This window comes from Lissotriton helveticus, chromosome 6 (genome assembly GCF_964261635.1).
Source record: "Lissotriton helveticus chromosome 6, aLisHel1.1, whole genome shotgun sequence".
NCBI lineage: Eukaryota > Metazoa > Chordata > Amphibia > Caudata > Salamandridae > Lissotriton > Lissotriton helveticus.
In genome coordinates, this window is record NC_136067.1 from 1,281,465,651 (window position 1) to 1,281,493,152 (window position 27,502).

General features: G+C 44.8%; 1 protein-coding gene across 1 annotated transcript in view; it reads right to left on the reverse strand.

Annotated features, from left to right (window-relative positions):
• The window catches only part of PYGB (glycogen phosphorylase B), a 689,075-nt gene that overhangs the window by 399,369 nt on the left and 262,204 nt on the right, over positions 1-27,502 (reverse strand). The window contains exon 5 of the mRNA XM_078649032.1: positions 18,310-18,441. Coding sequence (XP_078505158.1) covers positions 18,310-18,441 — 132 coding nt within the window. The remainder of the gene's footprint in view (positions 1-18,309; positions 18,442-27,502) is intronic.

Consider the following 27,502-nt stretch of genomic DNA (forward strand, 5'->3'; position numbering starts at 1 on the left):
TGTCTCAATTTACTAAACTAGATTATGCCTACTGTGACTAAAGTTTGCCGAAAACTTTATGTTTTATCTAAAACAATTGTGTTTGTTTCCACCAACGGTTGTGTGTAGTGCCATTTCATATATCAATATGAATTTTTAGTACAGTGACATGTAATAGTTGCAACTAAACACTCAGGTTACTGACATGATATAACCAATCATTTATGAATACTTAGTTTAATGTGAAAGGTCCTTTAATGCTCTTTATCCTACTCTTCCTTTCCTTTTGCTATCTAACCATCGCGGCCTGTGCAGGTAAGAGCGCTGGGGCCGGGTTAGGGGGTATTCGACTGACGTCCACGAGGGAAAATTGAATAAATAATTTTCCCTTGTTAACAACTGTCGAAATCCTGTCCCACCACCTAACCGCTCTTACCTCCACGGCTGTATCTACCCCCCCTTGTCCCACTTCCCTACCGTTTTGAGTTAATAAACACGGATCTCCTATTGGTTGTGATAGAAGGTGTAATTAGAAACAATTTTCATCATGGTGATTTCACTATTTTTAGCCTTTCCTCTACATCCTTCATAACTGGATGAGAACTGTCATGGCCGGCATTCGGATCTTACCTTCACATGCCTGCAATTCCCAAAAAGCTGGGTAGGAGTGAGACCAGGATAGGGAGTCTGACATCTACCCCTCTTTCCACAACAAACAGGTGAATGCTGAAACCAGTGCTTTCATATATGTCTTTATCCAAAATTCATTAGGTTTGCATTTTAACCTAACCTCATTTAAAAATCCCATAACTCTACCTGCTCGGTCTCTAGCTGCGAAAGATGAATCACTGCTCATTTCCATGGGTTTAGGCGAGGGTACGGTCTTGAACACAGGTTTTTTTTAAGGGTTGTGCGAAATTTGCTTTCATGTGATTATGGAAAATGTTGGCAAAATTCAGAAAAATACCACACATGTGAAATGCAAACCTGTAATTTAGCACTATATTTTACCGTGAAATGCTTCCTATTGTCAATTTATGACACAAGGATGCTTATTGTGCTAAATAAAATGCAAAAATACAAGTGCTGTGAACAATAGCTACTCGTGTTCTGGCCATTCTCGCTATTTCTGAGCATTCCCAGTAAAACTTTACAGTAAGTACTGCATAATTACGCGTTGCGGCAGGCATAATGGAGTAATTTCAGGAATTTTGAGGATCATGTGTAAAGTGAAAGTCTTGAAATTACGGTTTCATAATTTAACTTTCACCAGGTCTAGTTTTCTCCTGAGTCCACAAACAAGCTTGATGAATGTTGCACTGAAGCGACAACAGTCGTTGCCCAGGCAGCAAAGTGCAGCCTAAGGTCCAATGCAGATGGCAGGTCCACCCTAGCCCTATTCTTCACCCAGGAGCTGGTGCTTCTACATAGTATACAGCAGTGGTTCTTGACCTTCTGACTTCTGTGGACAGACACTCAGTCATTACTGGAACCCGGGAACACACATTGTATTATTATTGGAATCTTGGGGGCCACCTCTGAGTCATTACTGGAAGCCGGGGACCCTGACCTAAGCATTTTTGATGATTTGAACTGCAAAAGAATACAAAAAAATACAGAAACAAGCATTCATCCAACAAATACAGAGATTTAATTCACAAAGATTTTTAATAAGGGTGTGACCAAGATGGCAGACGGGAGAGACGTGCTTTAGTATCTCTCTGCTCCCCACAGCTGGGTCTTACTGCAAATAAAATAGCCTAAACCGCGCAACGAGCCTCACCTGAGGGGCGGACAGAGGAGCGAAGACAGCAGAGCTCTCCTGATCCCCGCTGTATCGAGAGGTGGTCGCGCGAAGTTAGCGACCAGGATGCCTGCAATGGTGACAGCCGCGCTTTACAAATTTTTAAAATAAAATTAAAAAATAAATAAGAGGCCTATGGAGATGGGTGTTGGAGGCGGGGTGCTGGCCAGTCCTGCTGCCCCGCAGTGAAGCGACCCGAGAGATAGCATCGACGCCGGAGTGGAGCGGCATTGCCAGTGGGGCCTCTCTGCTTGGCGCCCCCCGTTATTGATCCTAGATGCTTTGGTCCTCGGTGTAGCTGGGCGTTGACACGCACGAGCCGAGGCCAGAGGAGTCGCGACTCGGCCGGGCTGCGGCGTGGTACCCAGGGCCGGCTCTAGGCTCACGGAGGCCCTGAGCAGGGAGTGTAGGTAGGGGGCCCGAGGCCGCCAAATCCCTGCCAGGGGCCGCCACGCAAATATGTATCTAAGGATATATATTGGCGTGGCGGCCCCTGGGGTTTGGCGGCCCTGTGCAGGTGCACAGCTTGCACATGCCTTAGGCCGGCCCTGTGGTACCCTGCGGACTCTGAGACATCGCGGAGAGGAGGCAGCTGCGGAGCGGGAAGCAGAGGCCCGACTACGACCCCAGCCGGCGACGGAGCCCGGGGAGGGGCTCGAGAAGATATAGAGGCCCTGCGTGAGCCAGTGCAACCCCACAAGAGGCTCAGCAACAAAGTAGGAGAGCCTTCACTCAGGTAGAAGCCCAGGTGAGGAATTGTGTCGGGTTCCAGAACAGCACAGCAGATCCAGGTGGGGAAACTAGCTGCAGTGCACGGGGGCTTCGAACTGCTTGGTGAGGGGAGGACAGGCCCCCAGAAGAAATACCCTCCACTCTTACTGACTTCATTAGAACACTAGCAACCCACAGGGGATAAGTTAAGGGGGACGAAGAACTTTTGCTGCTGCGTTATTGACAGAGGCCCCTTGACGTCACTCCCCTGGTTTAGAGTGTGCCCCCTGGGACTTTGAGGCTGTGCTGGCAGGTGAAGAGCTTGGGAGGAGGAATGGGGCCCGGAGTGGCAGCCCCTTTCGTGCAAGTGGCAAATATGAGTGGGGGCCTCCTTCTTGCCCTCCGTTACGGGTACCTGAGTCTCTAGACCGAAGTGGCGCCCTCTGACCCATATCTGGACTGTTGCGGGGGAGGGTGAGGGGGGTTCCATCGAGCTCCGTGGAAAGTAGATCTACGTAGGCAGTACACACAGCTGAAGAAAGGGTAACAAGCACGTTCTCATGAATAGCAAAGGCCTCTCTGAAGCAACAATTTGGTCTGGGACCGGGGACCTAGCAGGTGATATAGGCCCTCAATCTGTGATCCCTAGAGCTAAGAATGTGGCTCCCTTGGGCACCGGAGCGGAAGACACTGAGGAATCCTATCAGCTTTTAAGATGACAACAGCAAGAGCAAAAAAGGATCGTAATTTGAAAGACATGCTGCTGAAAACAACGGGGCCCTGGGTGGGGATGCGCACCTGAGTAAGTCAGAGGGGACAGTAGGCCCGGTGGACGAATACACCCCTCGCCCCTACCTGGAATTACTTTTCGCATCCCTGCGAGAAGACTTACAATCCTTTAAGAAGGAAGTGGCGCAGGAACTAGAAGGAGCCAGATGAGAGAAAGACAGGTTGGGCGAGAGGTTATCCACATTGGAAGACCACGAAGGAAGCAAAAAGAGATACCACGTCTTAAAGACCAAAACTTGGACCTTCAGGCCCACTCGGAGGACCTTGAGAATAGATCCTGACAGAACATACAGATCCGGGGAGCACCTTCCGGTTCATACGTGCAAGACCTGTTTCGAACTATCCTAGAGGTGGACCCTGAGGTGTCTATTCAACTGTACAGAACTCGTGGAGTGGGACTTGCACGCTCGCTAGGGCTTCTCCACCGGATATACTTACTTGCGTCCACAACTTTCCTCTGAAAAAAAAGATCCTCCAGAAAGTCAGAATTAAAACACCAGTGTTGTAACAAGGAGCACGCCTAGTTCTTTACCAGGACTTCGCAGCATCAACACTTCAAAAACGAAAAGACTTTCACCCCGTGACCATGCATCTCCAGACAGCAGGTTTGCGTTATTCCTGGGGACACCCGTTCCACATCATATTTCGCTATGCTGGCAAGCTACATCAAATCAGGTCCATGGAGGAAGCACGTCGAGTGCTGACCTTGGAAGGGGACTCTTCCTCCACAACATGTAGAGATGGGGAGGCCCCCGGGGGCTCCAGTGCCTCGCCATGACGGGATCGCGGTTCCACATATATGACCACTCCACAGCGTTCTTGACCTCACCGATATGTCGCATAAAGTAAAAATACTTACATTAAACATCAAAGGCCTTAACCACCCTCTGAAACGGAGCTCTATATTATCTTATTTATAACACACAGGGACGGAGATATGCCTATTGCAGGAGACCCACCTCCTTCCTAGAGACTAGCACAGACTCCTCTCAAGAGAACAAACAGCTGGTGTGACCATTTTAAATTCCCGATGCTTTAAGGGTAAGGTCATCGTGAAAGAAGATTAAATAAAGGGCAGACTCTTAGCATACTCAGTACAAATCGGCAAGGATCTAATCACAATTGTGCCCATTTAATCACCCATTTAGAGACAGGAAGACTTCTTTAAGCAAGCGATAACAGAGATTTTAGGAGTACCAGGCCGACTGACATTGGTAGGCCGCGACTTGAATTTGGTTTTTGACAACACTTTGGATAGGTCGGCTCAGCGTCACAGGCAGAAGGGGTGCTCTCTGAGGGGGGAAGAACTGGCTCACTACCAGAGGCTCACAGACATCTGGAGGAACGTCCACGGACAGACGAGAGACTTACACGTTCTATTCCTTTGCAAAGAAAACCTACGCCAGGTTAGACTACTTTTTAGGCACCAGTGACTTAGTCACAAAGGTTCAGAAGGTCACTATAGAACCCAGATTTATGTCCGAACATTCGGCTGTGATCATCACTGTTGATCTCCCCAGCCATAAGCGAGGTTCGAGAACATGGCACCTGCGAGATAGCCTTCTATACAGCCAAGTCAACATAGAACGACTGACCAAAACGATCACTGATTATTTGGCTATTAATGACAATGGTATGGGACGCGCTGTAGTGAGGGGAAAACTCATAGCCATTTCGTCGGCAGAAAACAAATAGCGCAGGGAAAAAAGAAAGGGCATGTCCTGTCAGGTGACAGAACTTGAACGCATTCCTAAACGCACAGGAGCGCCTAGAGTGTGGAGGCAGTTAAAGGCAGCCAGAACACAATTAGCAGGATTAGATATACCGGGCCGAATACTCGGCACTTCGTTTAAAACTTAATTTTTATGTCGGAGGGGACAAGGCAGCATGACTTCTGGCTAATAGGCTGCGAATTAAGAGGCAGGATCAGGAAATACAGGAAGTAGTGGACTCTGAGGGACAGGCACAGACAGAAGACCCGCTAAAGCCTTTAGGGAATACTATCAACACCTATACTCGGAGCAGAACCTGTGTCCGGAAGACATCCAAATGTACCTCCAGGAAACACACACTTCGTCTTTCTCTCCCAATCAGAGAGACGAGTTAGACAGTCGAATTTAAATAGACGTCATCTCCTGCATAGCTAAGCTGAAACTCTCTAAATCCCCAGAGCCAGATGGCTTTCCCGCCATTTTTTATAAAAAGTTCTGCCACACCCTCGCACCCCTCCTCCACTGTCACACAAACACTAAAACACTAACCTCACTTCAACAGACATTTCCCTAGGATATTTATTTGATATTTATTTATTTATAAAGTTCCCAAATCACCCCCAAAGGGGCATCTCCACGCTATGGTGGAGCTACAGTAGGCCAAAGAGAGAGAAAGGATTTAAAACAGTGCAGTTTTGAGGAGTCTTCTTAATTGAAGGTGATCAGGGCATTGCCGAAGATGAATGGGAAGTTGACTCCAATAAAAGGGAGCTAGGTGAAAAAAAGCTTTCCCACCCAAGCGTGAATTTTTGAAACGCGGTACAAGGAGTAACGATTTAGCTCCTGACCGTAAGGGTCTAGGGGGCAGGTATTGATTGAATTTTCCTTCGAGATAGCCAGGACCTTTGCCGTTTAGTGCTTTATGCACAATACAGCATAACTTAAATTTGATCCGTTTGCGTTCTGGGAGCCAGTGAAGCTTTTGTAAAAGAGGGAGAGAGGCTGTTCTGACGGGGGCATTCGAGACAAGGCGGGCCGCAGTGTTTTGGATTACTTGGAGTCTACTCAACGAGGACTCATTTGCTGAAATCAGAAGGGCATTACAGTAGTCCAAGTGGCTCAACACTAGTGCCTGAATAAGAGTTTTCCGTGTGGTCAAAGGAAGGGAAATACCCTCTGTAGAAGGCTTAGCACATGGAAGCAAGAGCCTACAGTGGCTGCAACATGCTCCTTAATTGACAGTTTCTGGTCCAAGCGTATGCCAATGTTCTTGACCACAGACTTGGGAACCGGGGTGGCGCCCAGATCACCTGGCCACCATTCTGGGGACCACAGCACTGGTGCATCTCCAAACAACATAATCTCGGTTTTCCCAGCATTAAGCTGGAGGAAGTTATTCCTCATCCAGCTAGCGCTAGTGATCATGCCTTCCGGGAAGATGGACTGGGTGTTGGGAGTGTGTTTGTCAAATGAAAGTAGTAGCTGAGTGTCATCAGCATACGAAATTGGTGTGGATCCCAGCCCTATAAGTAATCCAGCTAGTGGAGCAACGTAAATGTTGAATAAGGTGGGGCTGAGGCAGGAGCCCTGTGGTACTCCCTTAGTCCCATGGTCTTCGAACAGAAAGGGCGCAGATTAATAGTCTGAGTTCGGAGGGAGAGAAAGCTCAACATCCACTGAAAGGCATGTACTTGGATTCCAATTTCTTTAGGTCTCCTGAGAAGAATCTGGTGAGAGACCATGTCTAAGGCTGCCGACAAATCGAGCAGCACTGTTAGTACTGCTTGGCCGTTGTCCAGGGACTGCCTAATGAAGACGGTAACTGCAATCAATGCTGACTTGGTGCTGTACCTTGGCCTAAATCCTGACTGAGATGGGTCAAGGCATCCCATAGATTCGACATGGTCAGATAGATGCTTGTTGATATGTTTTTCCAATATCTTGCTCAGGAGAGGTAAAAGGGAAATTGGACGATAGTTAGATAGGTCCACCATGGGGTCCTTGATATTCTTACGGATGGGAATTATTTGTGCCGCCTTCCATTCAGCGGGAAGTTGACCCTCTCTCATCAGGAGATTGAGGATAGAGCGAATTGAGGGGGAATAATATCCAAAGCGGAGCTGGATTTGACTGTATTCAACAGTCACTCCACGTCACCAACTGTGACAGGAGGAAAGTTTTCTAACGTGTGCACATTAGACTATGGTGATTTTATCGTAGATTAGCTCAATTTTCTGTGCGAGATGAATAGCTCTTTTATTACAGAGTGATTGGGAGGGAGCCACCTCATTATTATAGGTCTTCAGGTTTGTAAATGACTTAAGAGGACTTAAGAATTTGATACAAGACTTTGGGGGCACTCCCTGCCTGGGTGAGTTGCAGCGCGAAATTGGCTCTGAGTGCAGTTTTTGTTTTTGTGGTATTAAGTCAGAGTGATCTTTTATCTCTCTTTGTCCTGTGCATCATGGGAATGGAGCCAGCGCCTTTCCAGATACTTACAAAGACGATTTTCTGTCTGTAGGTTTGAAGAGAACCACGCTATATGGGGGCGCCTAGCCAACTAGGGCACTGTTTCAATGGGGCCAGCTGCTCTATGGCTGTTTTTACTGTAGAATTATAACGGGCCAAGCATTTCCTTCAGTGGGCTAACTTTCACATTAGGGACCTGGGGTTGTCGATTGCTCCTATGATAGCTGAGACGGCGACCCTTAACTGCAGCGCACTACTCCAAACTACGGTGCTGGAGGCAACTCACCCTCTCCTGGTTGGGGAGGATTGCAGCAGTGAAAATGGCAATTCTTCCCAAAATTCTATTCCTCTTTCACAGGCTCCCACTGGACCCCCCACCAGGCTCCATCCGGTCTCTCCAAATTGATATAAACCACTTCATATGGGTGGACAAACGTCCTGGACTTAACAGAGACCTGAGTTACAGACCCCCTTGAGGGAGGATTGGGAGTCCTTGACCTGGTCCGATACTTCCATGCCTCGCAACTATGAGCCTTTATTGAATGGTCGCAGGCAGAGTCCGAAAAACGGTGTTTGTTCATGGAAAAGGCATTTGCTGGCCAACCCTTATGGAGAATACCCTTCCTCCCAAAAGAAGCAGTACACCCTAACCTATATTTGTCATCAATCACTGGGCCTGCATTAACAGCATGGGACAAAGTGGCTACACGCAGACAGCTCACATCCTTCCCATCTCCACTAACTCCTATAGTTGGGAACCCCAACTTTACCTCGGTACTCACAGATCCTAGCTTCTCCCTATGGTCTCAAAACGGTTGTACATCGGTAGGACACCTATTCGATAAGGAAGGCCCCGTCCCGTTCGACTCCCTTCGTTAAGATTTTACCTTTCCCGAAAGCGAGAGATGGCACTACACTCAAATACATCCGTGGGTGCTGCAACCCACAGTTAAACCAGGCGCTCAGCGCCTCCTTTCACAATACGAGCAATGGTTGTTATCTACTACAACAAATTCACGCCTTATCACACACCTCTATAAGCTCTTGACACCAGAACGCCCACTACATAAATCACCGGGTCAGAGGCGGTGGGAGTCCGAGATTGTTGAGGGAGGTAACCCAAAAGAGTGCGATGAGATTTACTATCGGGCCGGGCACACGGCTCGTAATATTCTGGGGACTGAGACAGCCACAAAAATCAAAATGATTTGGGGGCATATTATCAAGAAATAGTGTTAAAATTATTGCCGCTTTAGCGGGAGGAAACTGCAGCTAAAGCGGCGATAATGGGCTTGATAATATGCCTTTGTGGATTTCCATAGAAGCCCATGTTCTGGCGTGAACATAGGCTTCTATTGGAATTCTCAAGGGCATATTATCAAGCCCATTATCGCCACTTTAGTGCCAGTTTCCTGCCGCTAAAGCGGCAATACTTTAACGCCGTTCTTGATAATATGCCCCAGGGTTCCTTACCCCTAGCAGATTGCACAAATGTGCTCCATCCAAATCACCAAACTGTTGGTGCCAATGTGGTGCTATAAGCACACTAACACATATACTATGGGATTGCCCTACACTAACTACATATTGGTCCCATGTTCTGGATGACATTGGTACTCACCTTGATACTGAACTCCCTAGATTCCCGGCTTACATCCTTTTAGGGCTCCTTAACATGCTTACTTTTCCTCTGAGATACCGCAAAGGCAGACAGAAAAGCCTAGCACTATTACCAGCAATACAGAATATTCTCATACACTGGGGTACTCAACCTCCCGCCCCCCAACACACCTGGGTTGGTTGCAGAGGCTGTGGTATATTATGGGGATGGAGCATATCAGTCTCGCTCTGAAAGACCATAACTCTGCAATCCCCAAAATGTGGAGGCCCTTCTTGTTTTTACCGTCGATAGAATTTCGAGAACTGATCTGTCCAAAGTATCTCCGCCTACTCCGCTTATCTGATCCAGACAGAGCAACAACATAGGAGGTTTAATGAGATGGAGAGACTGGGAGTCAGGGCTTGCTTTTTTATGTTACTCAGCATGAGTCGTCTTCCCGTCTCCTCTGTTCCTTTTTTTTGCTGTAACCAGCTCCGGAAGGGTTGGGTGGGGTAGTTGAGGGAGTTTTTGTTTGTGAGATTCAAATGTATTGCTATTGTCTAAAGGTGGTTGTCCCACCAATTGCATATGATGTTTTTTGTTTTCAAAATAATAAAGAAATTCTAAAACTAAATATATATTTTTTTAAACGTTACTTTTAATGTGAAGGTTAGAGATTTTCTAATTTCAATAAATGCCACTCATTGTCCACACTATATTCTGTGTCTGAGGATACTAAAATAATTTTTAGCCTCCAATTTCAAATTCCTTAACATTCACAGAAAGTTTCAAAATTGTCAATGTTTGCTTCTTTATTTATATACACTTTAATAATTTGTTAATATTGTTTAATTTTCTAAGCATTTGCAGATAGCCTGAGCAGGTTTCGCTTACCCTTAGGGGAATTCAGGCCACAGGTTAAGAAACACTGGCATTTAGCATTCCCCGTTGGTCAGGCCCGAGGCCATGCCAGTGTCTCATGGGCCCTGGTGCAAGGAAGGAAATAGGCCAATTGGATGCTGTCTGGATTATAAATAAGGATTCCGGTTTTCCATTTTTACTGATTTTTACAGATAAATACAGAGAGACAACAATGTGTTTCCTGTCTGTATTTATTTTTAAAAGCAGAAAAATACTGAAAATTGTACTTCCTGTGAGAGACTCTCCATGCTGTCTTTCATGAATTCTAGGCAACATCAACAGATAGGCAGCATGGAGAATTAAAAAAACAGATGAGATTTCCTTAAATACAGGCAAATGCTAACATATATTTGTAGTATAACACTAATAGGTAGTTGTGAGTGTAGTCTTTTGTTATATGTGACTGCTTAATTGTGTCACTGCTAAAACGTGACAGACATCCATGTATTAGTGCATTTCTTAGAGTTAAATAAACGTGGAAATATACACTTTTACAACTCCATTTATTCTCAAAACACAAAATAAATATGGATACATATCAACAAGATGACCAAAAAATAAACATGGAAATATACCCTTTTACAACTCCATTTATTCTCAAAACACAAAATAAATATGGATACATAATAACAAGATGACCAAAAAATAAACATGGATGAATACAAACAGAAAGGTTAAAAAGATAAATATCATGAAACGAGGAGCCCTAATTATAAAATACAGCAATAATCAGGGTTCAGTGGGCCCCTCAGACTTCTGGCCCCGGTGTCACTGCACCTGCTCCACCAATGGAAGCTATGCACCGGCCCACCAGGACATTAGGTCCAGCCACATCCACACCTGCGTTCTATTCTTCCTTAATCCCTTGTGTGGAGGAGGGTTGGTTACTTACTTTGTTACTTTCAAGGTGACTATCGCACATGAACATTTTCTTTTTATGGTGCATGCAATGAAAATATCCATACTAATATTATAAAGAGAGAGACCAAATCTTTGAGGCGGGTAAGCTCCGGAACCACTGCGCCAACCGGAACACCGCATACAGCATTGGAAAGGTGAGGCAAAGCAGATGGACATAGGCTATACACCAGCGCAACATATACTTTGGAAGGGACAAAGCACGTTGTGAGACAAAGTAGTCCGTTGGAAGTAGCACCAGCTCCGAGGTGGGCGTGTGCATACGTTTGGAGCGTGAGAATAGCGTTATATTTCGTTGGAAATGTGTGGCGGCTGAGTACGCCGTGGAGCGTTAGAATAGTGTTCTATCATGTGTGGCGGCTGAGTATGCCATCGGATGACGTTGACGTGGCGTGTGGCATCTCAGTGCACCACGCCGTGTTTTTTAGTACGCGCCGTAAAGTGCATGAAGAGGCCAAACAGAAGACACCCGGGCACGATAAGCATGGCAGGACGGCTGTGTCGCATTTGCAGACTGTGAGGCAAGAACTTCAGAGCAGGTACACACGCGTCAGCGCCTTAATCAGCAGATGCAGAGCCCGGGCACGATGTCAACGGCAGGACGGCAAAAGGCACATATCGCTGGGGCGCTTTCTAATTGCAGACATTTCTGTCATACCCGGACAACGTCGGGACGGGCCGCTAGTACTTTAATAAAATGATTAGGTTTATATAGCGCTGCTCCGTAAACGAATCAACTCGTCAAACCTCCTGGTAAGAAACATGATATATGTAGATGAGTCAGAAAATGTGGACACATTTTATTTTTCTATGTGAGGTGGGTGACTGATAGGATGGTCATTTAAGAGTTATTGCTGGCATCCTAGCAGTGTCAAGTGAAGAAAGATAATTTATGATTTGGAAATTCAAGAGATTAGGGGGTTAGGAGCAGTGGCATACGTAGGCGTGATCTTAGGGGCACTACGTGTCCATACTTTTTAAATTTAAGAAAAAACGCTCCCCTACTCTTTGTGAAAAGGGTAGGGTTAATTCCGAGAATTGAAATGCTTCCCCTGAAATGTAAGGCTCCTGTGCTGTAAAACCGAGGGAGGGCACACAGCTAAACAAGCCTTCTTACCAGAGTGCCTGTTTGTCTGAAAGAAATGTAAATGTGCACAACTAGTTAGTCTGCAACTATAAAGGGTGCTTGGAGGATGTATTGGCTTTAAGTAATGGAATCACTTGATGCTTCCTGATGACAGAAGTTTATTCTTTTGGAGTCAACTTGCAAGGGAGTTACCAGCTGAGATGCGAAGTGTGTGCTTTTGAAGGAAAGCTATAAAAAAATGTACTATGTACAATCTGGGTATTACTAAGAACTATATTTGGGAACATTTTTTTTATCTTAAACATTTCTGCACATTTTGTAGCAGCCTATCATACAGTGTGTAAAGTCAGTTTAAATTAATGGCTTACATAATCGCTGTGCTTTCTGTGACAGGCAGGGACCTCCTAGCACTAAAAATACACAAGTCACTATTCTCCAGTGCACCAACCAGAGTTCAATTATGCGGCTCTCTAGTTACACACACAGAACCTCTGCAGTGCATTGACTGATAGAGGTTTCATAATGTACGATAGTCAATTTCTCTCTGATTTACTCAACTTGTATTTATTTTTCATTTAGGCTGTGCCTTATTTTACAAATTTAGTTACCTGAAGGAGTAAGACAAAAAGAGATTAAGGAACATTTTTTTTTTTAGCCATGCCTTTGTCACAGCCCCCATTTCACTCATCCCGTCCATTTTGTGCACAGCATTACAGTTCCCATATGTTTTTTAATACACTTTGACTACCGGCTTGGAGGTAGAAGTGTCACTTGCCCCTGAGGTACCTTTGACATCTTGACAAAACTGGTGCGCTTTAGGCTAAATATCTCCGATGCGGTGAAAACAAACCCGTTGGATTCAACTCAAGAAGTGCTCATTCATTGCATGCTTTAACGCCTTAACCGCGGTGGTTTTTCCCCTGCGGTGCGGGTGTTCTAAAAGGTGAGCGGGGCTTCGTCGGCTGTTGGCCGACGGCAGCATTGGGGAGGGAGTGCTTCCGTCAGCCAACGGCTGACGGGAGCACGGAAGGGGTTAAACCAAGATGGCAAATGAAACTATTTTTGACTATTAGAAAAAATAACGCCAGTCAGACAACTTACCTGGACACGTGTACCATGGCTGCGGTAAATACTATAGAACAATGGGCAAAATCAGTGGCGTCTGCCAGCTATGAGGAGTGGTGAGTCGGGCAAACTGTTGCTGAAAATACATCACATAAAAAAGAAAATCAACCACTTACCTGGCTGCAATCCTTGCTCCGGTCCCGATCTTCTTCTTTCCTGCCGCATGGGCATGGGCGTAGGAAGTGGTGGGGACGCAGGGGACATATCCCCCCCAGATTTTGGAGTGGGGGGGACACGGGGGACAAGGGTGGGGGGCCGAGGGAACAAAAGAATTTCCCCTCTGCCTTCTGTCATTCGCAGGGCCATTAGCGCGCAAAAGCGCTACCTAATGGCCCTGTACTTGACCTGCCTGCAAGTCAAAGAGGCCACTTGCCCTCTGCCCTTTGTTATGCTGCAGGAAGGCTCAGCGTTCTGGGAAGGGCCGAGAAGGGGAAAAAAACTCCGTCTCTTTTCCTTCATAAGCTGGGAGAAGGCAAGCACAGTGTCAACTTCTCCTGTCCTGCCTCTGGCAGCTGCCCTCCTCCCCTCTGTCTCTTTATTCCTCCATCTCTTTCTGTCTCGCTCCTCCTTAAGTTCTGATTTCAAGAGCTCTTACGTAATCTCTCTTGCCTCTCCTTTTGAAATACTGAAATAAAGCAATACAGAGTGGTCAGCAGACAGGCCAGATTGTTATTTACAGCCACACACATTAGCGCTACTTTACAGAGTTTGCCAGTGAAAGTGCTACTTTCTTTCTTTCTTCTTTCTTTGAACAACATTGTTTTCCCAGGGTGGGGAACCATTCCTAAAGGGACTGAAATACCTGGTTAATGGATTGAGTGGAAATGTTTAATATGATCATTTTCAACTGTTTTAATTATTTTAGCTTATAAAATGTGTACTGCGGCTCTGTGTCAGGGAATGTGGTCTTTTTTAAACCAAACTGCTTACATTTTCAAAGGATATAACAAATGGACATTGAAACAGGCCCCTTCCTGGACCTGTAGCCATGTCCTGAATTTTTCAGGCAAAATCACTTACTGGTTTCTGAATAATGAGTTTTAAACTGTTAAGGTAAGCATGTTGCTCCTGAATACATTTCACATGATTTGCTTATTCTTGCATTCCTTATGAGTGTTTGCTTTTTCTAGGGTGTTATTCATTTTTTTCAGGCAGCATTTTACTGTTGTCTAGTGCATAAATTGAATGTAGTCGCAGCACAATTGAGTTGTAGCTTAGGGCAGTGCATGTTTCTCTCAGTGAGGCAGTATGGTGTTCAGTGTGGGAGAGGATGTGGCACTCTGGCCAGAGCTTCTGAATTCTCAACTGGAGCACCATTTTCAGCCTTAATGACCAGTCCACCAGACCACACTCCTGACAGAGCTCATTCCGATGCTACACCTTAGAAGGCCCGATAGACCTTGGCAGCCCTCATGTCTTAGCACTGGCAGGTGGACCCTAAGGGTGGCAAGTGTGAGTTAACCTTGAAGGCCTGTCCACCACAATCCATACTGCAGTTCACCTCCAGTCTTGCGAGCAGGCATACGAAGAAGCACACCCTAGATCGACAGGGACACTGAGGTCACAAGATCCTTGAGGCCAGTCCACCGCACCCATTGGTACCTCCATTGGCCTTTTTCAGCAGTAGTAGTGCAACTTACCAGGGGTTGGCAATGTAGTATTTGCATGCACACCAAACTTAGGGGGTGATTATAATGGAGGTGGGACCGCCACGTCACCCCGTCAGTGGTGGTCTCACCGCCATCGGTGACTGCATCACCACCAACCATATTACAATGGCGGGTGGTTCTTGTGGTTTCTACAAAGCTGGTGGTGCCTACCAGGCACTACAGTAGGGATTACGATACCCCTTACCCACCAGCCTATCCATGGTGGTTCACCCGTCATGGAAAAATTGGCGGAAAGGGACATTGGAGGCCTGCAGCAGGCCCCTTTCCCCCCAGCCCCAGACATGGGACCTGGGGGGCATCTAAGAAGCCCCCCTACATATCACTGCACCATGTGGCAGGCACCGCATTGTGCCTGCCACGTAGTGCAGTGATATATGTAACATGTCAGTTTTTACATTGCGGCATATGATGCAGCCAGCAACACCTGCTGCAATGTAAAAGATAGGCACTGCGCACGTCATAGTGGCGGTCGCATTGTAATGCCTATCGCGGAGCCGCCACCTTGGAGGCCAGCAGTCCCATTCCCCGATTCGATAGCGGACGGACTGAAGTCCACCTGCCATCGTAATCAGCCCCTAAGTTTGAAATTCATGGTCTCTGCTTCATGCACAAACACTTGCAGCCTACTTTCGGACCACTGGAGTTAAGCAGCAATGGAGGCCAAAATTATGTTGCAGTGTTGACTAAATGATGCAACAATAAAAAGGCTGCAGCGTAATGCAGTGCATTTTATGATACTTTATTATTTTGACATACTTATACATACTAACAGCCTCTGCAAAGCTTTTGCCTCATTAGTACATGTGTAACATACAAATGTAGCATTGGGAATGGTGACCAGGCAACCTTTGCAAAGGGCCCTACACTTCACAGCAACATAAATCACATTTCTTTCAGTAATTTTTTATCCGTTTGAGCAACAAAATTGTTAGATTATGCAGCAGATGATGTATTATGTGTCAAATATGTTACAGCCATAGTTAAGTGGAAAACATTTTTCCACTTAACTTAATTTTGCCCCAGCATTGTAGTTGATCAATTTATAAGTTCCCCAAACCCAAAAGTCGAGTTTGGACACAATTTGCATTTTAAAAGCAGTCCTACAACACAGGGCTACTTTTAAACTGACCTCAGGCTTCAGCAGTGCACACATGCAAACACAGAAAGGGCTGCTGGCCTCTAAACTGCCATGCCCTATTATATTCTAGGGACTTAAAGGTAGTTCTAATCCCCCTGCCCTATTATGTACTAGGGCCTTATAGGAGAGGTCATGTCAATCATAGGGGTACCCTGACCCATAGTGCACCCTAGTGTATGTAGGTGTTTTCACAGTATCTTTAAGTGTCTCTTTCAGAATAGCACTGGCCCTGTGCCTGTTCAGGCAGAGGCAAGGGTCAGTCGGAGTCAGGTACCACAAGTACCAGTCAGCAAAACACTGGAGAGTGCCCAGGGCAAAGGATGGCTTTGCAACACTAAAGAAGCACAAACTCAGGATTTAAAACATAACACCATGGTTGTGGGGTTCTCTTTAATAATCAGAATTGATTTCTATCCTAATGAACCCATTTTCCAACATTAGGATAAGGAAAGACTGGGGAAAAATCATAACGTTCTAATCCATACCTTGAGGTTTTCATGCAGTTCTTTGATGATGGTTAATAGCTCACTGTTCTATGTTAGGATTTTAACTTATAAACTGCAAATACCAAAAGAATCTCTCAGAAAAAAGCAGTAACTCACTGACCTATTTACATGATATGCATTTTGAGATCTGCGTGGTACACGTTCTTTGCTGCAGGCATGTTACCCCACTGTGGCTACCTTACCATGAGTCAATACTTCCACTACAAACCTCCGATCTCTCTCAATAAAGAACGTTAATCACCGAAGTTATCTTCACATTTTTATCGTTGCCTGAAAATTGCTGGAGACCAGGGGGCATATTTACAATAACTGGCGCATCCCTGCAAATCAGCAGGGATGCACCAGTTATTGTGCGCCACAGCTCCGCCATTATAAATGCGCCGCATTTACAATGCGGTGCACCATGGGGCATAAACGGGAGAGATGCGTGACGCATCTCTGCCGTAAAAGTGATGCATTGATGGAGTTGCGTCGCAAGCGCGACGCAGCTCCAGCAATGCTCTGGTTATTGCTGGCTCTAGTTAATGCTGCGTCAATCCTTACACCTGCTTCAGGCAGGCGCAGGGTTTTGACGCAGCATGGGCCTAAAAGTGACTGAGTGAAATCTTGTAGATTTCACTCAGCCACTTTTAGGAGGCATTCCTGCGCCGGAACGCCCCCCCCGCACAGTAATGCCTACATGTGGCACAGGGCATTACAACGTGACGCATCTCCCAGATGCGTCACGTTGTAAGTACCCCCGCACCATGGAGCAGGATTTGCGCCGCCGCTGCATCACAAAAGTGACGCAACGGCGGCGTAAATGAGGCGCAAGGGGCTTGTAAATCTGCCCCCAGGAATGCAGCAGCAGGTATTTTTCAAACCATAATGCACTTGCAAACGCAACGCCCCCACCCTAAGTCTGCGACCTTTGTTTGCTTGGTGCATGAAGATGCAAGATTCATATACATGTTTTTTTAACATTTAGTCTGATTACTATATGAAATAACAAACAAGCATACATGCAGACTGTGACAACATGCCTGCTTTTCCCAATATTTCACTTCGAAAGTATGCGATTGTATTTGTTTAACAGGCGGTGATTTGTATAGGGTCACTGGGAAGCCCCCAAGGTTGTCCCTGTCCCCCCCAGAATTTTAGTGTCTCCTACGCCCCTGCGCATGGGCCCAGCAAACTCCTTTAACTAATCCTGGCGCTGCTCTCATTCCGACAACTGGGTGGAGAGCTTCAAAGAGCGCATGTGACTTTGGCCTGCGCAGACAGGCAGCCAAAGTGACATACACACTTTGGGGCATCCAGCCTACCACTGTTCTGCAGAGGACATTCCGCGTATGTCTCTGGGCTCGGGGCAGGCTGGCTGTTGCAGCGCGCACAACGGTAAAAAAATAAAATGGCAATTATTGCCATTTTATTTTTTCGTCTGCAGCTTGCAGAGGGCGGGGCTGTGGCTCGCCCCCGTCCAAGTGAAGAAACCGCTGCTGCACTAAAGTCACAAGAGGGAAATTTTTGCTAAGAAAAATCTGCTGTTTATAAGCACGGCAATGACGGTCAAAGTATTTTCAAAAGATAATACACTATCGGTACCAGCAAGCTGCCCATGCGATGCAGTCTGAATTGATAAGCTAACCTGAAAATGTTTTCATTTCTTTTCTAAGTGATTAAACATTTTCAACAATGCTTTACAAATCACTGCTTATTACTACGGGATGATGGTTAACAAAACCCGGAAGCTTCTCTTGCCCATAAAAAATTCTTTAGGGAACGAAGAAGAGTAAGAATCTTAGCAAGATTCTTAGCATTTGCTAATTGTCTGAAAAACAAAGTACAGGAAAAAAAAATGAGATATGAGCATTAATTTGACCATGGTGTCAGGAGAATACCTGTGTTTCAATCCACTTGGCACCTTCTGGAGAATGCTCCACTCGCCCGTAGAAATGCACCGGAAGCATGTACTCTGGACGGGCTTTTTCCCAGGGATTGCCGTAGCGCAACCAGTCGTCAGCCTCTTCGACCTAATGAAAGAGCAGAAAAAAGGTTACTAGCAAAGCCCCTCGCACTATCATTCATTTAGGGTTTAACTTTCACCTGAAAAGAATTGTGCACTACTTGGGTATATGTAGTGCTCAGTGTCTGATTTTGAGGAGGGCAGAACAGCACATCCGGGCAACAGATAATCAAACCGATCTTTAATGAGATGCTTCCATGGGGACATCCCGCTGCAAGAGACATCTCTCTTCCCCATTTGGTCAACCATGGTGTGGTGCTATCTCCACCAAATATGTCGACGGTCCCAGTTAAAGACCACCATGGACAGTAGTGCAGATTTTTAAAGGTTAGATTGTTCCCAGCATGTCAAAGAGACAAGATGTGTGGACATTGCTTAGAAATGGGCAGCAAATCTCACTATCTAACAGGTGGAATTTCAACTAAAGGCGCAAATTTGCCACCCACACAAAAAGTGTTTTCTTTTCATGGTAGAAGCAGCCCCTGTGAAAAGGAAACTTGCACCTCAAGAAGGAGAAATCAAAATGCAGCATAATTCCTACTGTCACAGTGGCAGAGAACACACATCTGCCACACAGGTAGACAGATATTCTTTTGGCAAAACTCTAAATCTGTCTGCACATATCCTTTTGTGGATTTGTATCATTCTGGCCAGGGGTATGAAGCGCCAAACAAATGCAATTATTGTGCAATACAATCAGTGACAATTAAGGAATGTTTGTCCACTTGCAACAGTGGTGGGAGAACATAGCTGCTGGGAGAGCATGTTATAATGAAACAGAAAAATAGTACCATTTGAAACAGTAATACATTTAAATTTGTTCTAGGGAAAAAATACATCAACAGGTCATGGGCTTGGTTTTGAGGTAATCTTGATGGTACATTACACATACCCAGCATAACCATATGTGTAATTTTAAAATTCAGGATTACCAAGGCTATATTGCAACATGAAATCAGGAATCCCACCATTCAAGGACTTGCCGCTTTTGACATGAATCAATGGATTTTACTTCTCTTCTTTATATTAGTTCCTCAGACTGTAAAAAATGAAGTCATCCATGTAATATATTACAACACAAACTGCTGATTGAAAAGGAATATTTATTCGTTTTTACTTCATGTGCTCTTATATATCCTTGCCATGATGAAAAGTAAATAATGTCTGCTACAGATTTATTTTCCCGAGACTCACTCTATCTAAACTGTCTTCAGGAAGAGTCAAGTCAAGGTGATATCTGAATTACGAATCAGACGGAGTCACTTCCAGCCATGGCCTGTGCTGCACTGGACCCTGACTGTTTAAGAAAGTTTTCTTAAAATGAAATAAACTACCCTAGTGAAGTCCCTGACAAAAGAGAGGAAATAACAGATTTAATATATGTGTATCAAAATTGGTGATAACACACCACCCTTTTGATTACAAGTTGTCAAGAGTCCTCAATGTAAGACTTCTTTTAATCTGTGCATCTTAGTGGTATCAAATATACCAGCAAGATAACACGTGTTTCGTCAAGTTGTTGTAAACCAATGACTTTGTCAGGGCTAGAGAATATACCCAGAGGTAATACAGTACGCCTATTGTTACATATAGTTGCAAACTCATATGATAGAGTGATTCGCATCACCAACAGCACAGGAACTCGTCTGGTACTTTTTTTTTTTTTTTTTTTGTATGTTCTTATATAGCGCTCAAATCACCCGGAGGCATCTCGGCGCTTGCCTTGGGAACCCGTCCTGGCTTTTCCCTGTGAGACAGCCCCTACAGGGCATCCCCAAGGTGAAAGCCAGGCATCCCGCCGCGGGGGGCCGTTGTGGAGATTAAGCAAGCTTAATGCCCAGAGTTGCAGAGTGAGAACCCATGATTAGGGCAGGCACCGGAGCGAGAATTATCGAGTCCGTGGACATTTGAGCTCAAGACCCTGCCGCGTCGGGAATTGAACCCTGGTCCTGGGTCCGACCTCTGCTCCAGGGTCTGCCTGCTCTACCCAGTGAGCCACACTTCTCCACAAAGCATCAGTTACAGTGCTCCACTAAGACTAATGCAGTGAGTTTATTCTACCTTAGTGTAGAAAGGTAATGCAACATCGGTATCTTGACAGATCTAATGGGCATGCTTCCTATGATCGCCATGCAAAATTACGCACATAGTTGAGAGTGATTCTTCATAAGAAATCGTGTTAAATATGGTATCATGCTACATTCTGTGAGTGAGACTTAAAAGGATATCATGCATTACAGCCTGAGATAGTGAACTTAACCCATATGCAGTGCTACATCGGTGTGACAAGAATATCCTAGTATCGATTGGAGGGAGATGATTAGTGGAATACTGTATGTATTGGCTTGGCTAGGGGGGTGGAGGGTTGGAAGGGGTGATAAATTGACCTGTGATGACATGACTGTTTTGTTGCCATATGATAAAATAAAAATAAAAATGTTTTTTTTTAAAAAGAATATCATAGTATCATGCCTTAGTGTTCCTTTATGATGCATATCAAAATGTTTCACAGATCCTCTAGTTGAGGATCCTGTTCCAAAGTGCGTGCAATCCATAATAAATTATCCAATGTAATTGTTCAATGTAGAGGCAACAAAAGTATATTTTAACAGGCAATTCACTGAAACATTATTCTCATCAGCTGGTCCTATCCATATGATTGCAAAATAAGTGACCTGGGAATTCTGTAGTATTGTCAAGTGTAACCAACCGTAAACATAACAAGAGGATCAACTTGCTGCCAGGGGGGAAGGTAGCATTGGTATTACCTGAGAAACTATGTTCACAATCATGAACCAATATTATGGAATCCAGTGTGCACTAAAAAATAAAGAATGGTAGGTCCTAATATAGTACCATATTGTACTAGGAAATCAAGTTACTTCCCTGCTTTCTGGTAGATACTCTATCTTAACACAGATTCCTCACCTTAGAGTACCTCTGCTCCACAGTGGATCCATAAATGTTTTTCATCAAGGCTCCCATGTGTCGCTAGGTGGCACTCTGTGCCACGTCAGAAGTGACAGACTGGATCAGCATATAAGCACCACCCCTGCATGCTGATGTCAATTTCTTGCTTATCTCTTTCCGTGCCCTCAGATGTGAAAGACAAAAAAATATTGGAACAAGTGTGCATATTCCATCACTCAGAACCTTTTTAGATTTTAGAAAGAGCAACTGCACAGAATGGAGAGGTGGGAGGGCAATGAAGAATCTGTGGTTAGGTAGAGTATGAACCAGAAAGACAATTACCGAAGGTAAGTAACCTATTGGATACTTCAAACCACGGATTTCTCACCTTAAAATAGATACCGAAATGGTACCTCCCCAAGGTGGAGAGTCTGTGGACTGGTCTCAGACCAACACATTCTTGCAGGTCTAATAGGCGAAATGGCTTTCCTGCCAGAACTAGCGATCAAGGCAGTAGCAGTAGGTGAACATGTGACTGAGACATATGCAATGGTAGCAGACTTGGTGCTGGTGGAATAGGCCCTCAGGCCTTTTGGAGGCTGCTTCTTGGATACTGCGTAGCAGATCTTGATTTAGAGGACAATCCATCTCAATAGAGTCCTGTTTTCAACAGCCTTCCATTTCTTTGCTATAGAGAACCCCTCAAAAAGCTGATCTCACACACAGTGTTCCTTTGTATAATTGATGTAAAATTTCAAAGCCCATTTGGGGTCCAACGGATGAAGCCTCGCCTCCTCTTTTGAGGGATGTGGGGACAAAAACATGCAGACAGGGTGACAGCTTGCCTAACGTAGAAAGGAGTCACAACTCTAGGCAAAAGGTCTGCCTGAATTTTCAACACAAATTGTTTTGGAAAAAAAAGTGGTGTAGGGCGGTTGTACCAACAGTGCCGAAAGCTCACTCATGCAACAAGCTAAAGTAATCACCTTGCATTGAGAAAAATAGTCTTCAAAGTCTATACAAGCAGTGAGTAGCTATGGCTGGGCTGAAAGGATTGCGCATGAGAAACGTTAAAACCAAATGAAGGTCCCACTGTGGCATCTAAAATGGTTTGGAGGCAACGTGTGTCAAACCTTTCATTACCCTTATCACAATAAGAAACAAAAAAGGTTGGACCAGCAAACATAAAAAGGACAAAATATCCGACAAATAACCTTTAACAGTGCCCACTGCAATGATTTGGTGGGTAGCGACAAAAACAAACAAAAGAATCAGACAGCTTGGCTTGTAAAGGATCAATGTTATGGATATCACACCAGGACACAAATATGTCCCAGGACATGGCATAAATGGACTTTGCGGAAGGGCGTCTTGGCACGCAGATGACATTCACCCCCTCCGGTGGCAGACCAAACACAGTGAACTGCCGCTGATCAATTTCCATGCAAAGAGGTGTAGATTGTGCAGATCCTGGTGCAGAATTATGCCCTGCTGCTGGAACAGCAGTGGAGGCCTGATCGGAAGACAGATGCACATTCCCAAAAGTTTCAGGTAGCACACCATCCTGGCATAATCCAAAACCATCAGTTTAACTTATGTGCGGTCATTCCTAACATTTTGAGAACTTTGGGAAGAAGAAGGAAGGGTAAGGAAGGGGTACAGGAGTTCCATGTTCCATTCCAGTCAGAATACATCTCCTGGTGAGTGTTCTTGAGGAAAATCCAGCATGCAAAACTTGGATACTACACATTCTCATCAGTGGTGAAAAGATCTAGACTGGGTTTTTCCTACCGGACAAGTGCTTCGTGATCAGGGCATTGCCCTGATGCTCTCACCAACTCCAGAAGCACAGAGCCTCCTGGCACAGAACCACACTTCACCTTGCTTGTTGCAATACCACACAGCGATGGTGTTGTCCATGAGATCCTTCCTATACCAGCCTCCCCTTGATGGATGGCAGGAAAGCCTTGAGTAGCAGACAAATGAATCACAACTCCAGTCACTTGATATGGAGCCAGGCATCTGTTGGGGACTAGAGTCCTCTGAGCTACAACTCCCCCAGATGACCTTCTGTTTTTCAAGCAGCCACCACTGCAAATTGAGAGCTATCTCATCCGAAATCTGAATGACATCAGATAGATTTAATTGGTGCTGGGCCCACAAAAAACGTGAGATTCCATTACATGGCCCGCATGTGGCAGCTTCTGTAGTCAACCAGAAAATGCAAGAAGTTTAGAGGCCAAGAATCCTCAGAGCTTCTCTCCCTGAGTTCCAGGATCAAGGCTAAAACATTGAGAGCATGACCCAAATGTCCTGCACTGGCTGGCTGCAGTAAACCCCCTCTCTTTATCTTCCCAGGCCTCTCATTGTTACACCATTGAGTTGCTCTTACCCTTCACCTTTGCAAAGGTGAGCTTTGGGAGGGCGGTGGTACTCCATTTTTAAAAATGCCAATGAGCGTAGGGGTCCTGAATCTTATTGAGGAGGGTTGCTACAATCAGTAATAGTTTGGAACAGTCTGTATTATTCCGATTTATGACTCCCACCTACCTGCTCAATGGCTCTGGCATTTTGGCCTTCTCTTGTTCAAAAGGCACATAGTGTAGCATGCCCACAGACTTATTGGAACAGGTACAATAATATGGCCGGTATTAGGCGTGAGGGAGCAACTGTCAAAATATAACATAAATTAACAAAATGTTCAGATAAAAGGGGTTAGCTACCTTGACTAAGACCTTGACATTGCATGGATTTTCGGGGTTGATAACATGCTTACAATGTTTGTGACTTCATACCTCATGTAGCCTTCAAGGATGAATGAACAATCAACCCTTGAGAGACCATGTGGTTGTCTAAGGCTATCTTCATGTCCGAGACACCACAATAAAGCCATGTTTCCTAGGGCATGAGCATGCCCATACTAAGTAGCTATTAGGAGAAAAGGACAAAAAAGCAACTTCTTTCCCGAGAATGTCATTGGCAAATCAGGCCTTAGATGACAACTCTGTCCTGCTCTCAAGATTAGTTTGGGCCGATGAACAGAAAGGACGTTTTAACACTCCCAGTTGATAAGGAGGACTTTGCTGTTCTGAATACGGAAAGATATTTTTATTCTGTGCAATCACACACTGCAGTATTCTAGCTAAAACCAGAATGTTACGCGCCTCCTCTTTCAGTGGGAAGAGATGAAGTTGTAGCCGGCATGTTGCAAACTATACTCTCCATACCACTTCCCAGATCCATTCGACAGATACATAAAGACACTCGCTGGCCTTTGTAGGAGCAGACAGGCATGGCAAATACACTTCTGTACCTCGAAATGGCAATTAGTGGTTAGTGCTTTATTATCAATTATTCAGGAGAAAGCTGTGAAAGAGATGCTAGCAGCTAAAAGATCTGCCGAGCTTAAGTGAACTCTCAAATAACAGTCATTTCATTTCACTTGAGCAATTTATAGACGGGGATACAACCTCCCTATGCTCTACACTCCTGGTCTACAGACTTCATGCGACAACTAAACCCGCATTTAGTGCTTTCCCTCATACAGCTGCTAGAGTTCACCACATCACAACACATGATATCATCTATTAACCAGAAAAGGGGTTGGGTCTCCAAGCTATACTAAATGTATGCTAAAACTTGTGCCATTAAACTGCATACAGCTCGCAAACAGTGGAAACAAGACCAACACTTTGAATAGATGATGATTCCTATGCATAATATAGTAAACAAAACAAAATATTTTCTATAAATTATGGATGTAGGCTATTACACTATAGGGTGTTAACTGGCTTTTACCTTACTACCATTAAAATGCACACAATTGATTCAAATATTGCTATGTGTAGCTGCTATTCATATATGTAGCAGATTTCATAACCTTGCCTGGCACTAACCCACAGTGGCAGAATTTTGGAAATCCGTTTTAGGACTGTAGGAAATCAACATCCTCTGCATGGTCACCACAGATTATTTCACCTTTGCTGCTACCCCTATTGCAGTGTCGAATCCTGCTTGAGCTCACATATAACACTTTGGGTACAATTGAAAGGAAGAGAACAGGATGCCACGATAATTCTTGTGTATCCACTGCCCTGATTTTGTCCTGCCAGACTTCTGTCTCTGATATGTTGTGGGCACAATGCCTGGTCAAAACTTGATTTTTAGTGTTTGATGTGGGAGGACACTAGGATTACCATAGATTTTTCTTTAGTAGTACACACCTACACCCCACCACCCCGCCAGCCCCACCCCAAGTATAGACGGGCCAAAGAATTAAACATCTTGAAAATACCCTGACATTTATTTTGGACCTGTTTGCAGTGAGGCAAATAGGAACTTTTGAAAACGCAATTAGGGTGGGCCACTGGAATTTTTACCACATTGGTTAGCGACGAGCCAGGCATCACCCAACCCACTACTCACTTCAGAACTCTTTCTGTATCTGCAGAACATCAGAAGAGGACTGGACCTGATGTCTGTGACCTGAGAGGAGCCCTGGATGACTGAACCTGCTCTCGTTTCGTTGGTGGCAGACGTTTTGTTGCCGGAGAACACGGAGTGGATTATCGCATAAGGACAACCATGTGATACTATAGCGTCTTTAAAGCCAGGAGTAGAACTGTTTATCGGGGTGGCTCTGGAAACTTAAATTGGCAGAGTGAAAGCACAGTACATTCAGGCCCAGAGAAACCTTCGATAGAATACGCTGGTCATACATTGATCAGAAGTGAAACAAAGAGAGTACGACTTTCGTACTATTTAGGCGTCTTTAAAGCCAGGAGTAGAACTGTTCATCGGGGTGGCTCTGGAAACTTAAATTGGCAGAGTGAAAGCACAGTACATTCAGGCCCAGAGGAACCTTCGATAGAATACACCGGTCATACATTGATCAGAAGTGAAACAAAGAGAGTACGACTTTCGTACTATTTAAGGCTACAGTGTGAAGCCAAGCAAGAAGCCTCCCGGCATTTTTGTATGTGGAGAATAATGATGTGATAAGAAACAAGACTGTGATACACTTCCCACTCCAGTGTTAAGAAATACTGTGTAAAATAGAAGATTAATACTCCAGGTTGTAGAGAACAGTTGATTTATCTGGAGGGTCCTGATGAAGGTGGTCTTCATTGCTGTTTATTTCCACCGAAACGCGTTGGCCTAATCCTTGTAAAACCTCACCCATCTGGGTTCTTGTTGGACAGCAGATAAAGAAAGAAATTAGACTGTTTTGTGATTTTGAGTAATTTAAGTGTGTATGTGGATGAGTGTGAATGAATGGTTGTGAATAGGGTGTTCTCTACTTGGAATATGATTTATTAATATGTTGTATTTGTAGAATTGTGTTTAGGAACGCAGACTCAGATGAAAACAAATGATTCTTCAAATGAGAAAATAGAATGTTTTTAAGTGTTGTAATAAGAAAAAAAGCAATTAAATTAAAGATAAAATAAAAAACAATGTTAAAAAAGTAAGAATATTGTAATGTGTTGTTGCCCTGCACGTCAGAGGTTGACCCTGAGAGAATAATTTAAAGGTCAAGAGGGAGCTTTGTTGATTATCCTGCTCTCGTTTGCACCCAGGACAAAGAAGCAGACTCAAAAGGTCAGTTGACTGACCTCCTGTGTGGTTACAGGGAGCCAACACGCTACAGTGGGCTTTTTTTAGAAGCACTCAAGTGACGAATGACAACTGGACCAGGACTGGAGTCTGCTGTTGGCCTCTAACTGAAAACCTGTGAGTGTCTAACTACCCCCTCTGAGGTCCTGGGTGCTTTAGAAGTGCATTCCTGCGGTGGATTGGGACTTAAAAGACTAAGGGCCTGATTTATATTTTGACGGATGGGTTACTCCATCACAACAGTGATGGATATCCCTTCGGCCGAAATATAAATCCCATAATATCCTATGGGATTTATATTGCGGTGGATGAGATATCTTTTACCTTTGTTACAGAGTAATCTGTCCACTGAAATCTAAATCAGGCCCTAAATTAGAAGCTAAAATCTTTGACCAGGATGAGCCTGGTTGGTGTATCCAACTCAAATTGTGCCAAGGTCCTGGCCTACCATGTCCGCTGACTAACATTGGCACTTTGTGGTTGGTGGCACTATTTCTACCAAAAAGTTTAAAAAATAATTTCTCCAGTTCCCCTTATGTTTT